The following is a 16,187-nucleotide window of genomic DNA, read 5'->3' on the forward strand; positions in this document are numbered from 1 at the left end:
AAATGCAATGGAACGTGGAATAGCTTCTGCAGGAACTTCACAGGGTGTCAGAGGCACAAAGAATCAGAGAGATACAAAGAACCACTGGTAGGCCCCGAAGAAGAGATCTGAGATTTGATTAGCTCCTGACATCCCCATCAATATTCAGCTGACACAGGCAGGAGGGAGCAGAGCAGAAGACAAGAGTTGACCAGAGATGCAAAGGGAGCCCATCAGCCCAAAGGCTGAGAAAATTACTAAAGCTAAGGATGATCACCAAGGGGTGAGAGACAAGAGAAGCCAAGGCAGCACGTGTCTTGGGGGAGGTGCCTGTTACCCTTATTTGATTGATGGGAAGACCTGGGCCCAGAGACATGGAGTTACCATAACTACCTGGAAGGTATTAGCATCAGAACCAGAACTCAAGTCTCCTGGCCGCTAGGCTCAAGCCTTTCCCACAACACTGCTGTCTCCTGCGCGGCGTCTTAGATATCTATCGTGGTCTACATGGCAACTGCAAAACAGCAAAATGCTTCAAACGTATTTATTATTTTTACAGATTCTAAATACACTAATCCTGCAACGCATGCTAGTGTAATGTGACACCACTGGCCACCCCTGCATCATACTTCTGGCCAGGCTGAGCACCACAGTCCAGCAGGTGCTGTCTAGCTTTCCGAGTGGATCACAGGAGCAGCACCTCAGGACAGCACAGGAACACCTCCGTATGCACGGCCTGTGCTGCGCTCGGGCTGAGCTGCCACCTGGTGGTAGCTTCAGACTTTGGCTCTGATTTGGGAGCTCCAGAGAGCATTTCTAGGAAGGTTAAGACATGACCAAGGTGACTGGGAGACTGTGACAGGGACATGCTGCGTTTCTGTGGCTTGAATGCTTGGATGGGTCTTGTTTTCCAGTCACGCAGTTGTAATGCAGAAAGGCATCAGAAGGCAGGCCTGGGATCAGGAACTGAAGAAGTAGCCCAGTTCCAGGTCAGAACTATCCCGGAGTGCCCTGTGGTTCCCACAGAGCTGTTGCGGTGACTCCAGAGTCCTTCAGTGTGTTCTCAGTAACGCCTTGTTCCACAGATTGCACTTCTTTTTAAAACCCTTTAAATCTACCTGCACGTTTTCTTCCAGGCACTCGGGTTTATACCCCTTCCTTTCACCGGCGCTGATTCAGACCTGTCAAGTTCTTGAGCTGACACAGGGATGGAAACAGAATGGTGAGGTCCCGCCCTCCTCTAGGACGCCACAGGGAAAGACTGGAGTTTTCCAGGTGGCAGGCGTGGCTCTGATACAGGCTCTTAACATCTGGGGTGGGGGGTGGGGGCCTAGATACAGAGACATTTCCTGATGCCAGCAAATAGACATGATAATGTGGGATCGAGACTAGGGATGAACCAGTGTCAGTCTTACTAGTCTTCAGTTTAAGATGACAAAACAATGCGGGTGACACGTAAGTATCATAGGAGTAGAGGGATAAGCTGGGTGGCACTCACCGTCACTGCTGCTCCCATGAGGCCTTGCACCAGTGCCTCTCCAGTGGACTTCACCTGGAAGGAGGCAGAAGCCCTTAAGACCCAACATGAATTCAAAGGTGGGATAGCTGGATGTGGTGCCATGCCTGTAATCCCAGAGTCTTGGGAGGCTGAGGCAGGAGGATGGCCAGTTCAAAGCCAGCCTCAGCAAAAGTGAGGCACTAAGCAACTCAGTGAGACCCTGTCTCTAAATAAAATACAAAATAGGGCTGTGGACGTGGCTCAGTGGTTGAGTGCCCCTGGGTTCGATCCTTGATACCAAAATAAATAAATAAATAAATAAATAAATAAATAAAGGTGGAACAGATGGGGCCAATCAGGAAGACTGTGACGGCCTCAAGTGGAGTTGAGACTGCCCTGTGCCCTGGAGGAAGAGTCTGCAGACAATGCAGTCACAAATGGGCAAAGCGCAGCTCCTAAGAAGGGCTAGCATGAGGGAGAAGCAGCCAGGTTCCCCGGGAAGGCCCTTAGGACTCAGCGGAGGCCGACAGGGAGCAAGAGAACTGCCAGGGTGACCAGTTGTGGTCTGAGGAGGATGAATGAACCCTCTGAAGAGGTTCCCAAATGGCTTGTTCCCAACTACCTGCTTGGCAGTGTGGCCCATGTTCATCGCATCATTAATCCGGTTTTCCAGGAAGCGCCAAGTGTCCTCAAAGTCTGGGGATGAATCCTGCATCATCACCAGCTCTGTTGTGTTGTAGATGCCAGCCAGCACGGCCCGGCGGGTGTACCAGTTAAACTGCAGAGAAACCCACCCAGGAAAGAGGGTTACCACTGCTCTTGTGGGCTGTGGTGGTTGAGGTAGTTCTCATCCAAGGCCGTGGTGACTCCTGGGCTCCCTCCTGACTTCTTTCCCTCACAGATACACATAACCCTCTGGACAACAATACTGTCCCCAACTTGGCGAGGCATCAGACTTACCTGTGGGATTAGAAATGTAAGCTGCTGAGGTCAACCTCTTGAGAGTTGTGAGTCAGTAGGTCTGAATTAAGGGCTAGGAACCAGGATGTCTAACAAGCATCTCAGGTGATCTGGCTACATCCAGTCCATTTTGGAATTGCAGGGAAAAGGACTGTCTTAGGACATCTGAGTCCCAGGGAGGCTCTGTGACCAGGCAGTTATGACCAAACCCTAGTGTGCTCATCAGTACAGTGAGGGCTGGGGCAGGATCAGGGACAGGTCACAACCGCTGGGAAAGATGAGAGTTCAGGTCCCTCAGTGACTTCTGCTGGTCCTGGCAAACCACTCTCTAGTGGACCAGCTCAGCTGCTTGGTGTTTTATTCCTTTAATTTCTTTGCTTTCTAATTTCATGTTCCTACCATCTCGGTTGGTGGTGAATTCCCACGTGAAGATGTTGATTAAAGCACTCTGTTGTAAGTGGTGGGAGTACCCATGTGCCTCCCCCTCCTGGATTCCACAGTGTACCATCACATTTTAATTTATTTTATGACAGTGTACTTTGATTTTTTAATAGCCCACCAGAAATATGGTAGCATGAACAAGTCAGATTTTTTCCTGGTGCCTATTTAAAGGGAATCGTGGATCTCTTGGCAAAGCAGGCCAAGATGGGTGGCAGGGAGAGTTTCTTTCTAAAGCAATGGGGTCTACATGGCATGTCTTTGTTTCAAAATCAGTCTCAGGAAAGACACAGGAATTCTGTTGCAGAACCTCCATCTCAGGAGAGGGAGGGAGAATGGCTATTAAAAGGCCTCCCAATCACAAGGCCTCCTGAGGTCTTGTGCCACCACTATAGCGGGAAGGAATAAGCACTGGTTTGTGACTGGAAAGCAGGTTCCTGAATGAAGACGACTAGGTCCCACTCTGCTTACTGAGGGAACTTCTTCATGTCTCAGATGGGAATGACTCTTGCAGGGCCCCTGAGGAGACTTGTGATCAAAGAAATTTTAAGAAGTGCTTTTCCCAACCCCTTCCCAGCGTCCTATGGACCTACAGAAAACACTCACGTCAGTAGACTGGTCCCCTGCATAATGCCACATGTCATCCACCATGCTGGTAAGCAGGCTCAAGCTGGGTGGGATGTTGTGAGGGAGCAGAAGGATGCTGAGGGCCTGAGGAGAGAATGACAGGGAACAGGTACCGCACACAGGTGGCTGCAGAGTGTACGAGGGGGTTGGCCCAGCTCTGATTCTCTGAGAATTGCCATCTCCACCCGGTGCTGTGAGCTCCTGGAGTTACTAACTGTGACTAAAGTGGGGAGCCTGGGGCATATTTTTGTCCTAACTTTGACAAAAATAGATTCTCCATCCCTAATATTTGGAATTGGGAATGCAAACAACCAACGGGTCTAGACTGGTCTCTTTTTGAGTCCTGAAAGCAAGGATGGGAGAGGGGGACCTCATTCTGCCACAAAGCGTTAGAATCAGAAGGGAGGGAGGTTAAAAGGAGGAGAGTCTGGGGGGGTTTCCAGGGTGCCATACTGGGCTGACCCCAGGGCCAGCAGCACCCCTGCCCTCCGTGCCACTGCAGCACCACCACACACCCTTCCCTGTTCAGCTCTCAACTCAGGTTGATTGCTGTTTCCTGAAACCAAAACTCCTTCAACTTATACGAATGATGGCACAAAACAGGGCCCCAGCCATTAGCAGACATCAGCTCCTCCTGGTCTAGCAGGATAAGGTCTTGCCTCTTTTCCAACTCTAAAACCTCCCCGGTAGTGGTCTGTGGAGCTGATGAGAGGTCCTGGATTGGCTGGAAAGTTTCTCTTAGCTAAGCAGCCCCAAAGGAAAAGCCGTGCTGAATCTGGAAGGCAGCTGAGGGCCAGACTTCCATGGCTTCTCCTGCAGGGGGTGGGATGAACCTGGGCTGGGGTCCCTTCACACCAAACTTGAGGTCAGGGGCACCAAAGGTGCTCAAGAGTCTGTCAACTGGATGACTGGAATTACATGTTCAACAGTCTTCCAGCAGGACTGAGAACACTGGATATTTAAATCTCTCTCATTTCTGAGGTACTTTGTATTTTCTTAACTCAGAGAATGGCCCACACTGTGACATGCTTTGAAACAGAGGAAAAAGGAAACATCAGAAAAGGGGACAAAAGCCCTTGGAATGAATACTCCTTTTCCCAAGCATCACGTTGACAACTGGACAAGAAGCTCCAGTCCTTGAGATCTTAAACACAACAGGCTATTATTAAAGTGCACATGGCTGACAAAATCCTTGACTATCCCAACCTCTTCCATGGATTCTCCTCACTAAAGACCTGGTGGCACACTCAGCTGCTGGGACCCCACCCAGGATGTGGTCTAGTATGCAGGCCACTCCCATGTCCAAGAACTGAAACAGAGATGGCTCAGGGTCATTCTTTTTGGCACTCCCAAGCTTGAAACCTAACTTTACCAACTATACTAAGCATTCCTGGCTTTATGGAGATTAGTGAGCTAACTTCTCAACAATGTGCAAAGTCCTCTGAGCGAAAGGGACTGAGAATGTTAAACACTGATACTACTGTTGCTGTGGGCCTGGAATGTGGACTCTACCCGGGGCCAGTGCTCGATGTATGGGATCAGCATTCTCAGTCTGGTTTCCACTGCATCCCTCAGGAACTGGTCTGTCTTCCTCTTCCTGGAAGAGGGAAAAGAAAACAGTGTGTCTCCAGGTCAAAGGCAGGACCTTGGTGCTACTGCTTATTCAGCCCTGGGGACGAGGGTCCCACCAGCTCCTGATGCTGGCCTGGCTAAAGCTGTCGGAGACATGCTGCTGGGTTTCAGTTCCACCTCAGCAGCAGGGCTGTTGGTGCTACCCTCTTTTGGCTGTGCTTGGGCTGGCTTCCTGGGGACAGCTGGTGGGGTCCAAGTCCCCATCCTTAGATGCCACCCTGAACAACAATGTCACAGGACTTACTCTGCCTGGCCCAGCTGCACCAGCTTCTGCTGCTCTTCGAGTTCATGGGAGAGCCGAGCGTTGCACTGGGTCACAAAGTGCAATATCAGCTCACTGCCATCGTTTCCAAACATGCTGGCTGCTGCACTGGAGAGACCCAGAGACTACAGTAGGGAGAAAAAACAGACAAGGGCGGGCAGTGGGTGGACGTTCACTGCCGGTGTATCTCTAATGCCTCTTCCAGCAGCAAGGCCTGGACTGGCAGTGAGACTCCCCATTCCTTGCTGCGGGTCCGTGTGATTTTGGTGAAGCTGCCTACCACCAGTCTCTCCACACTCCACCAAGCCCCGTGTGTGTGTGCCAAGCACAGGCTCAAGGTTTGGATGACCAGAGTTCACAGATCAGCAAAGGCATGGGCACAGGACTACATGCAGGTCTCGGGGCCCACCTGAGTACTCTCACGAGTACTGAAGGGGAAGTTCTCTTCCTGCTGGGCCTGCTGCACTATTTTACTCTTGCATGGGAAGCCCCTGCTGGGAAGGAAGCTCAGAGAAGAAAGCAAAGTAGAGGTGAAGGAGACAATTCCTGGCAGCACCATCTAAAAACACTGTGCCAGAGCTACTTCCACACTTTCCTGCATTAAATGAGCCAAAATATCCCTCTCTACCATAAGTAAGTCAGTTAGAGTTGAGCTCTGGTCTGGCACTTGAAACCTGGAGCCCTAATACCACCAGGGGTCTGCAAAGGGCACCCGTAACTCCCTTACTGACCCGCCCATTTGGTCACTTGCATCTGCTGGAAATTGGACCTGTTGGTTGTTTAAAACAAAATTTTTCATAATGAGTTGTCAAGGAGTTAACAAAACCACAGAAACTCTGCTATTCCTGATCCACAGCAATAACTGAGCATCTACCAAAGGCAGGACGCTGAAAGCAGCAGGGACAGATGGCAGGAAAAGAACACAAACATATTAAATATGAATTCCTACTGCTGGAGGGGAAGCACCTCTCTTTTGGAGGAGAGAACAGCCTTCAGAGGACTGTGGCAGCAGCCTGGACACTGACGGTGACCGCTTGCTCACCACCTGCCGGTACGCACTGAGCTCATTACACCGTCTCCCAGCCCCTTCGCAGCAGCTCTAGGGGCTGGTACGAGGCCACCCACACTTCACAGGGCTCAGAGCTCTTACGCACGAGGCTAGTCTGTCTCCGGTAAGTATGTGAGCTCTAGGCCAGATGCTAAATTGCCTGCCCTTCCAGGCTCAGTCTGCAATGTGGGGCTGGCACTCCGCACCACGTTTCTGTCCCCATTAGGCTCTGCAGATACGGTTCCTAGTGAGAGGCTGAGGAGGAAGGAGGGACCTGCTTCCTCCTCCTCCTGTGCTCCCTGTTGCTTGAGGTTGCTGGGAGCAGCAGCCCAGTGGAGCTGCTTCACCTGGAAGCAGCAGCGCCCTCCAGAAGCAGTGGCTGAACCTGGTGTGCAGTTTTTCCAAGACAGGCAGAACAAGGTTCATAGAGCCACATCCTCTCCCTGCCCCCCAACTCAGGTGGCAGCTCCCAAGGACCGTCCCTCCAACCAGAGACACCTGTGCCGGCTAGGTGGCGCCTCCTCAGAGGCCTGCAGTTCCCACCTTCCCCCACCGGGACTCTCCTTCAAGCTTCTCATTTTAATAATTCCAGCTCTTCTTTTGTTTCCTTGGCCCTGGGATGAAGGTGCTTCCTGTGGTTGCTACCTCAGTAATACCTTTCTTTCTATACTTTCTGTTACCTGGCAACTGACTTGATACGGAGTTAACAACTTGTTCTATTGACTTCTTTTCCAGTAATTGGTAGGCTATTGTCTCCTAACTGGATTCTAAGCAATATATTCCCTGAAAAAGCAACTATGCCTGACATATGTCCTAAATACACTAATCAGAATTGTGTCATATGAATACTAAAAAATTGGAAACACCCACATATTTAACCGAAGTTGAGTAAACACAGTAGTACTATGCAGCCACTGTGAAAGATGCACAGCAGAGTTACTCTTAGAATATTCAGCATAATCTGATATTCCCACACAACCTGTTACATTTCCTTCTTCTACTTTATTCCATCACTTTCTTCTGAACCTTGTCTACCCTCAAACCTGTCTCCCCCACCCTTTCCTCACCTCAGGTTCACGATGCAGCCACACCTACTTCACAGAGAGAAGAGGAGCATCCTCTGGGAACTCCCAGTGTTCTAGAAACTGAGCCCGCAGCTGTCTTCTCCAGCTCTGCACTCACATCTTCACGGCCAGTCCTTCTGTCTGTTTCCAAGATCTCTCAATTCTTGCCTTTGAGGAGCTTGCTGCTTTGGGTTTTGCCCATCTTCTCCACCCCTTCACCCTCACTCGTTTCTGTATTCCTCCCGCGGGTGTCCAAATGTGCTCAAACCCCCACCCCACTTCCCCTGCCCCTCCAAATGCTCTGCTACTTCCTCACCTTCTACTCAAGTCTCAACCCAACTTGGCTGGTCTCTGACCCAGGACTTCACCCCCATGGCAGCTGCTACTGCAGCTACCGAAGTTCTGTTGCCCAGTCTGCCCTCTCCTGCCTCACCTCCCACGGCAGGGACACTCTAACTAGTACTTCCGGCGCTCACTCTGTTCCACCCTCGCCTTTCATGGTTCCTTGGTCTCTCTCGAAGTCTCTCTCTCACCCATTCCTCCCTTGCCTTGGGCAATCTCGTTCACTTGCACAATTTTATTATGACATACATAAACTGACCGTGCCTGGAGGCCTACCTCTAGTCCAGCACCCTCCTCCGGTGCAGGGACTGAGTGCTTGATGCCTCCTCTAAGCAAATTCAAAAGACCCCTCACACTGAACAGAGATCAAGACTGCATGGTCCTTCCCCAAACCTGGCCCTCTGCCAGTGGTTCGCCTCTCAGGACCCACGCCGCCGTGCACCCACATTGCCGACACTGGTACCACCATCCTGTTGCTCCCTCCCATGTTCAACCTACACCAAACCTACCCACTGTCCTCGGCTCACTGCCACTGCTCGAGGCTGGATCACCTCATCTCTCGTGGGTGACTGGCAGCAGCCTCCACAGATCCTCTCTGCCACCAATCCATTTTTACCCAGTGATATTCTGAAATGCCAAATTTAACCCTACATCTCCAGTTGTTCTTAGAATAAAAGCCTGGGCTGGGGTGATAGCCCAGTTAGTAGAGTGCTTGCCTTGCAAGCACAAGGCCCTGGGTTCAATCCCCAGCACCACAAAAAAAAAAAAAAAAAAGAAAAGAAAGAAAAAAGCCCAACTCCTTAACATGACCTTTAAGCTGTGCCTGATTTGGCCTCACTGGCTGTCCTCAGTGCTGCCTCCAGGTCTCTTCCTTCACTCCGTGCTGGTTTTCTTTGGCTTTTCTAAGGCAACATTCTTCTCCTCATGCTGCACATGCTGCTTCTCTATCTGGACTTCTCCATCCCCGCCCCCGCAGAGTCCCCTCCAAAACCAGATAAAGTCTACTCGTTCCTCAGTTCTCAGCTCAAAAGCCTTTCCGAACCCATATTACATCAGGTCCTCCACTGCATGGCCCAATAGCACCTCTTCTTGGTAGCACTTGCCATATTTCAGAAGTCTACACTGTATATTTGCTTAATGTCACAGGCTTGGAAGCCCCACAAGGGCAGGAACTTTGTCCACTGTGACCACTGTCACGTCCCTAGTACAGTGCCTAATGCATACTACTTGCTCAATAAATAATGATTAATAAAGGTTTTTTTAAATTGAAAGAATAGGCATTAAAATGTGGACAAGAGGATCTCTGGTATGATCATAGGTGCCTTATTTTCAAGTTATTTTTTATATCTGTTTGTACTTTTCAAAGTTTTCACAATGAACTAATGACATTCTTCATAGAACTAGGGGGGAAAAAACCCCACAGTTCTAAAATTCATTTGGAATAATGAAAGATCCAGAATAGCCAAAGCAATTCTAAGCCACAGAAGTACTGCTGGAGGCATCACCACTCCTGATTTCAAATTACACTACAGAGCTATACTAACAAAAATTGCTTGGGATTGGCATAAAACAGACACACAGACCAATGGACAGAGATAAACCCAGACATCTACAGTCATCCGATCCTTGACTATGGTGCCAAAAACATGTTGGAGAAAAGACACCTTTTTAAACAAATGGTGCTGGGGAAATTGGTTATCCATATGTAGAAAAAGAAACTAGATCCTTATCTCTCACCCTGCACAAAAGCCAACTCAAAATGGATCAAAGATCTAGGAATTAGTCCAGAAATTATGCAACTGTTAGGAGAAAACATACGGTTCAACACTCCAGCATATAGGCAAAGGCAATGACTTTCTCCATAGGACCCCTAAAGCTCAGGAAGTAATATCAAGAATTAATAAATGGGATGGCATCGAATCAAGAAATTTCTGCATAGTAAAGGAAACAAGAATGTGAAGAGAGAATCTACGGAATGGGAGAAAATCTCTGCTAGTGACTCTTCTGGTAGGATTAATATCCAGAATATATAAAGAATTCAAAAAACACCAAAAAAATCAAAACAAAACAAATAACCCAATTAATAAATGGACATGTGAACTACAATACTTTTCAAAAGAAGAAATATAGATGGCCAAAAATACATGAAAAAATGTTCAACATCATTAGCAATCAGGGAAATGCAAATCAAAACTACACTGAGATTTCATCTCCAATTAAAATGGTAGTCATCAAGAATACAAGTAACAATAAATGTTGGAGAGAATGTAGAGAAAAAGGAATACTTTTACCCTGTTGGTGGGACTATACAACCACTATGGAAATCAGCATGGAGGTTCCTTAAAAGACTAGGCATGCAACCATCATATGACCCAGCTACTATCCTAAATAATCAAAGTCAGCACACTATTGTGATACATGCATACACATGTTTATAGCAGCACAGTTCACAACAGCCAATGTGGAACAAGATGAAGTGTCCATCAATGCATGAACTGATAAAGAAAATGTAATATATATATATATATATATATGTATGTATATATATATATGATACATATATATATATAAATGGAGTTTTATTCAGCCATAAAGAAGAATGAAGTCATATCATTTGCAGAAAATGGATATAACCTGAGAACACTATGTTAAGTGAAATAAGCCACTCAAAGTCAAGAATTATATGTTTCCTCTCACATGAGAAAGTTAGGAATAAGGGATAGAAAGGTGTATGTGTGGGGGGGCAGGGGGTTCCTGAAAATCAAAGGGAGATCAGTAGAGCAGAAGAAAGGGGTCAGAGATGGGGAGGAAGGTAAGGGAAAGGGGAAATATTGGAGAATAATATTGGCCAAATTATATCACTATACCAGTGCAAGTATGGATATGTAACAATGAATCCCATCATTATGTATAATTATAATGCAACAATAAAAAATATGGGAAAAAATGTGTAATTATCATGCAAAAATAAAAAATATAGGAATAAACTAGTTTTCACAATGAGCATATAGCTGAGTCTGAGTTTACAAATTCCACTTATATGACTTCTATTACCAAGTGTGCTCCTGTGAGAGAGTGAATTAGAAAAAGAAATAACAGATTTAAGTAAAGCAGCAACTTGCCCATCATCCAAGAGGCCTCACCTAGGATAGATGCTAGATGATGCTGCACACATGGCCTAAACATGAACCCACTGCTAAATCTAAAGCAGTAGTCTATTTCAATGCAGGAGTAAATGCTGTTAGACTTGCTGAAAGAAATAAGGTGTGTTGGTTTTCAAAGTGGTTCCCTCTTGGGGGTTTTCAAACACTGTATCTCATTATTCTAAGATGCACATATATTTTCCATTTAAAAAAAAATCATTGTGAATCACAGAATTGATGTGTTAGCTTTCTGTCACTATGACAAAATACCTGAGAATAACAACTTAAAGGAGGACAGGTTTATTTTAGCTCACAGTTTCAGAGGTTTCTGTTATTGGTTGGCTGGCTTTTAGGCCTGCGATGAGGCAGAAATATCATGGCACAAGGGCATGGCAGAGGAAAGCTGCTCACCTCAGGGCAGCCAGGAAGCAGAAAAAATGAGGAAGGGGCCAGGGAGCAAGATATGCCCTTCCAGGACACACCACCATGTCCTACTTCCTCCAATTGGGCCCCACCTCACCAGTCTCCATTACCTCCCAATATCTGTTAATTATGAATCCTTCCATGGATTAATCCACCGGTGAAACCAGCCTTCATGATTCAACCATTTCCCAAAAGCCCCATCTCTAAATGTTGCTGTATTGGGGATCAAGCTTTCAACACACAAGCCTTTGGGGGGACATTCCAGATCTAAATTTATAACATTATGTCAGAGTTTAATAGGCAGCATTTTTAATTTTTATTGATGCATTAAAAATGGTGCTTCTTACAGGCTGGGCACAGCTGCACAAGCCTGTAATCCCAGCACTTTGGGAGGCTGAGACAGGAGATTGAGAGTTCAAAGCCAGTCTCAGCAAAAGTGAGCTAAACACTCAGTGAGACCCTGTCTCTAAATAAAATACAAAATAGGGCTGGGGGTGCGGCTCAGTGGTCAAGTGCCCCTGAATTCAATCCCCGGTATCAAAAACAAACAAACAAACTGGTGCTTTTTACAAACAATGGCATCTTAGAATCAATGAAATACGGTAATTTTGATCACAGATAATGCTTGCTTAGCTAGCTGCCTTAGACCATAAGTCCAAGAATTATTTTTGTTATTAAATTGTGGGTGGGGTTTTTTTTTTTTTTTGGTACTAGGGATTGAACTCAGGGGTTGCTTTACCACTGAGCTATATTCCCAGCCCTTTTTATTTTTTATTTTGAGGCAGAGTCTCCCTAACTTGCTTACAGTCTTGCTAAATTGCTGAGGCTAGCCACAAACTTGCAATCCTCCTGCCTTAGTCTCAGGAGTCAGGATTACAGGCATGTGCCTGGCCTGCTCTTTTTTTTATAATTAAAAATAAAGCCATATCCACCCTGTTGAGAAAACAAAACAAAAAAACCTAGATAATCTTTACCTGTAAGAGGCTCCAATCTGGGCTGGAAGAAGGCATGAAGCCCTCTGCTGCCTCGTGGGATTCCTCCTGGCTGATCTGGGTCAGGCTGCCCCGCCCTTCCTATACACACCTGGGCTCCTTCAGCAATAGCCTCTGCCGTCCACCCGTGGGCAGGCACAAAGTCCAGGGCTGCCGTCAGGATGCGGTGCTGCAGCTGCTCCTCACTCTCGTAGTCCTCCTCCTCCTCCCCACTCTGCTCTGTGTACCTAAAATGTTAGAACAGAACCCAGCACACTTTATCTCACTCTCTATTCTTGGAGCACAAAATGGGCCTGACCAGAAACCAGAGGCTCTGGGTCTCCTCTAAGCACACGCTGGGAGGAAGTTTACTTCTGTCAGCATGGACACTGCACTGCCAGCACTGTAAAAATCCCATGATCCGTCTCCTACTGTGGAGAAAAGGGATCAAGTGAGTCGAGTCTTGTGATATGAAGGCAACTTTCCACAGCACCCTGGGCTTCCCCGTTTACAGCACTTACCACACTGAGCTCAGTGGGTTTCTTTACTAGTATTTGCAGCAAACTGTGCAAATACTATGCCTTATGCCCTCCATAAGGGTGGGGCAATAGTTGCATTATTCATAGGGCCTGACACATGCTAGAATCTCAAAAAATATTTGTTGAATCGAAATGAAAAGGATTGGGCTGGGGAGATAGCTCAGTTGGTAGAGTGCTTGCCTTGCAAGCACAACGCCCTGGGTTCGATCCCCAGCACCAGAAAGAAAAAAAAAAAACAAAAACAAAAACGAAAAGGATTTTAATTAGGAAACCAGAAAAAGATGAAAAAGAATACTCTAATTTCACATTGAGGAACATTCAATTTTCAGTGGCAGAATTAAGAAGAAAAATCAAATCTAGTGGAAAGTTAATTATTACTATCTTTTTGGAAGGCAATTTGGACCCACATATGTAAGAAAACTTTAAATGTGCATCTCTCTTGAATCAGTGTTCTCATATTTAAGGAAAGAAGACACAGTTTATCACATTATCTTTCATATCATTGAAGAAAATCTAAATATTCATCAATTTAGGACATGTTAAATAAATTTTGGCCCATTCCTTCCTGGAATGTTATAAAATCATTAAAATAAACCATGAAAGGATATTAAAAGTATACAGTTGAGCCAGGCAAGGTGGCACGTGTCTGTAACACCAGCAGCTCCAGAGGGTGAGGCAGGAGGATCGAGAGTTCAAAACCAGTCTCAGCAACTTAGGGAGGTTCTAAGCAACTCAGTGAGACCCTGTCTCTAAATAAAATACAACAAAGGGCTGGGGATGGGGCTCAGTGGTTAAGCATCACCTCTGAGTTCAATCTCCAATACTAAAAAAAAGGGTACTGTTGAGTGAAGACACAGGTTCTGGAACAGCATGTAGAATGTAATCAATCATTTATTATATACACAGATTTACAGAAACATCTGAGGGCAAAAATGTCAGCAGGGTCATATCTGGGGTTTCAGGTAATTTTTGCAAACTTCTCTGTATTATTCACGTTTTGGAATGCACAGGCACCATTTTTATAAAAACGATAGGTTCTTTTCAAAGACAGCTTAGAACTGACAGAAAGTGAAGAGGGGGATGGACAGAAGCTTAAGCCAGTGAAGAAACAGATACTCCCAAGCATGCAAAGTGGCCACAAACAGGTGGACTAGGTTCTGGTGCCTACCTGGGAGGTATGCGAGGAGACTCTACGTCAGGTTTTTGTGCCCCTGGTGGCTCAGATTGCTGCTGAGAAAAAGAGTGGGGAGGCTGCTGCTTCTGCTCCTCAGAAGTCCTGAACCCCACAGCTGAAGCATGGAAGGCACGTGGCACCAGGAGCGCTCGGCAGTGGGACACTGAAAACAGAAACTGGGCTGTCAGTCAGGATCACTCAACGGAGAAGACCCTTTGAAACCTAGAGTTGCTAAAAGAATGGGGATGAGGAAATGTAGGGCAGAGACGCCTCTACAACCACTTATCCAAGTGTTGGATCCCACACAAGAATCCTGGGTGAAGTGGAACCTTGGGACATGATGTGTTGGCAAAAACAGTGAACTAGGAAATGGAAAATCTACATGGCTACTCTGCCTGTTTCTATGTTATCAGCTGGATGGTAATGGCAAACCATTTCACCTCACTGGGCAGATTCTGAAATTTTCCTTTCTGCAAAGTTATTATTGATTAAAATCTGTCCCAACTCCCTTACTTAGTGTCTGGCTTTGTTTATCATTGACAGATCTTTTTGTTGTTGTTGCCTAGTAGTCTTACATTAACAAACACTATCAAGCTGCTGGTGCATGGCACGTTATCTTTAATTCTAGTCACAAAGGAGGCTGAAGTAGGAGGATCACTAGTTTGAGGCCAGCCTGGGCAATAGAGACCAAAAACAAACAAAAAACTCACTATTGTTTTGTTGATGGACACCTGAGATGATTCAAGTTTTGACTATTATGAACAAAGATATCATGAATATACTTTTTTTATACACATGCTTTCAATTCCTTTGGGTAAATAATTTAAGCATAGATTTGCTAAGTCATAGGCATTACTTTTACTAAACATATTTAGTCTAGAGCTTTGTATAAAAATGATAAAAAAAGGCATTCATTTAAAATACGCTGGTCCGGGGGCGCTCACCTGTAATCCTAGCAGTTCAAAAGGCTGAGGCAGGAGAATCAAGAGTTCAAAGCCAGCCTCAGCAAAAGTGAGGTGCTACCCTGTCTCTAAATAAAATACAAAATAGGGCTGGGGATGTGGCTCAGTGGTGGAATGCCCTTAGTTCAATTCCTGGTACCGCCCCCCCAAAATCTATGGAATAACTCAGAACAATGAATTCAAAAGAATCTGTGTATTAAAAAAAAAAAAAACACTCTTAGTGGATGAACAGAAATATTCATAAAACTTTGAAAAGGAAATGGAAGATTCCAAAATACGTTTGGAATTACTGCAGTTCATGAGAAAATTTCAGGTGAAATGCAAAATAATATTTCATTAGCTATATGTTTATGTTAATGGGCTAATGCATAATATGTTCTATTTGTGACAAGTGATATCGGTTTTCCAATTATGACAGTGATATAAAGTTTCCTCTTTAAGTAAATGTCTGTTTTTAGGATACTCAGATGTAGAAATAAAATAACTGTGCACATAGCGGCAAAGGCGGTAAAGAGAATGTCATAGAATTAGTGAAGTGTTGGGGAAATGATTGACTTTGGGAAACAATGGACTGGACGTCTGGGTCCGACTTCGCTCGAGTGATCCTGTCTCAGGGACCAAAGGCAATGGATTTGGGAATGGGTCTGCGGCTGACAGTTCTGCCACTGACGAGCGGCGTGACCTGGACACACTCAGCCCTCAGAGGCTCCGCTAACTTTATGAAATGGGAGTGACAGGCCCTGCCCGGCTCCTCTTGCCCCTCACAGCTGCAAACTGGAGACCCAAGTCGGCCAAACGGGCGGTTCAAGCTCGAAATGCCGGCGACTCCGCGCCGATGCCCTTCACTTCACCTTGCTCGCGGGCCGCCACGACGGCCTCTTCCGTCCCCCACCCAGCTCAAGCCGGCCTCACTCCCCGTCCCAGTTCCTCCCGGCTCCCGGGTTCGGCAGATCCCTCACCGGGCAGGCACCGCAACTGTAGGAACCTCCAGCCTGCCTTGCCCAGCACGCCCGACGCTGCCGCCGCCGCCGCCATCTTGGAAGCGGGCACGCACGCCAACGACTTGACGCACCGGACAGCGTCAGTCGGCTGCGCAGCCGCTTCCGCCCTCTTGACTCCGTGGAG

The 16,187-nt window shown here is 46.7% G+C and overlaps 1 protein-coding gene across 1 annotated transcript; it reads right to left on the bottom strand.

The window, feature by feature from the left end:
- Nucleotides 1-500: 500 nt before the first annotated feature.
- Coq9 (coenzyme Q9) lies at nucleotides 501-16,155 on the bottom strand. The gene is made up of 9 exons (XM_047529697.1): nucleotides 16,022-16,155; nucleotides 14,095-14,263; nucleotides 12,500-12,635; nucleotides 5,379-5,521; nucleotides 5,015-5,099; nucleotides 3,482-3,586; nucleotides 2,100-2,255; nucleotides 1,478-1,531; nucleotides 501-1,176 (listed from the first exon to the last, which is right to left on the bottom strand). The coding sequence occupies exons 1-9, from the start codon at nucleotides 16,095-16,097 to the stop codon at nucleotides 1,141-1,143; spliced, it is 960 nt and encodes a 319-aa protein (XP_047385653.1). The 5' UTR covers nucleotides 16,098-16,155; the 3' UTR covers nucleotides 501-1,140.
- Between the last annotated feature and the right edge of the window lie 32 nt (nucleotides 16,156-16,187).

This window comes from Sciurus carolinensis, chromosome 16, assembly GCF_902686445.1.
Source record: "Sciurus carolinensis chromosome 16, mSciCar1.2, whole genome shotgun sequence".
Taxonomy (NCBI): domain Eukaryota; kingdom Metazoa; phylum Chordata; class Mammalia; order Rodentia; family Sciuridae; genus Sciurus; species Sciurus carolinensis.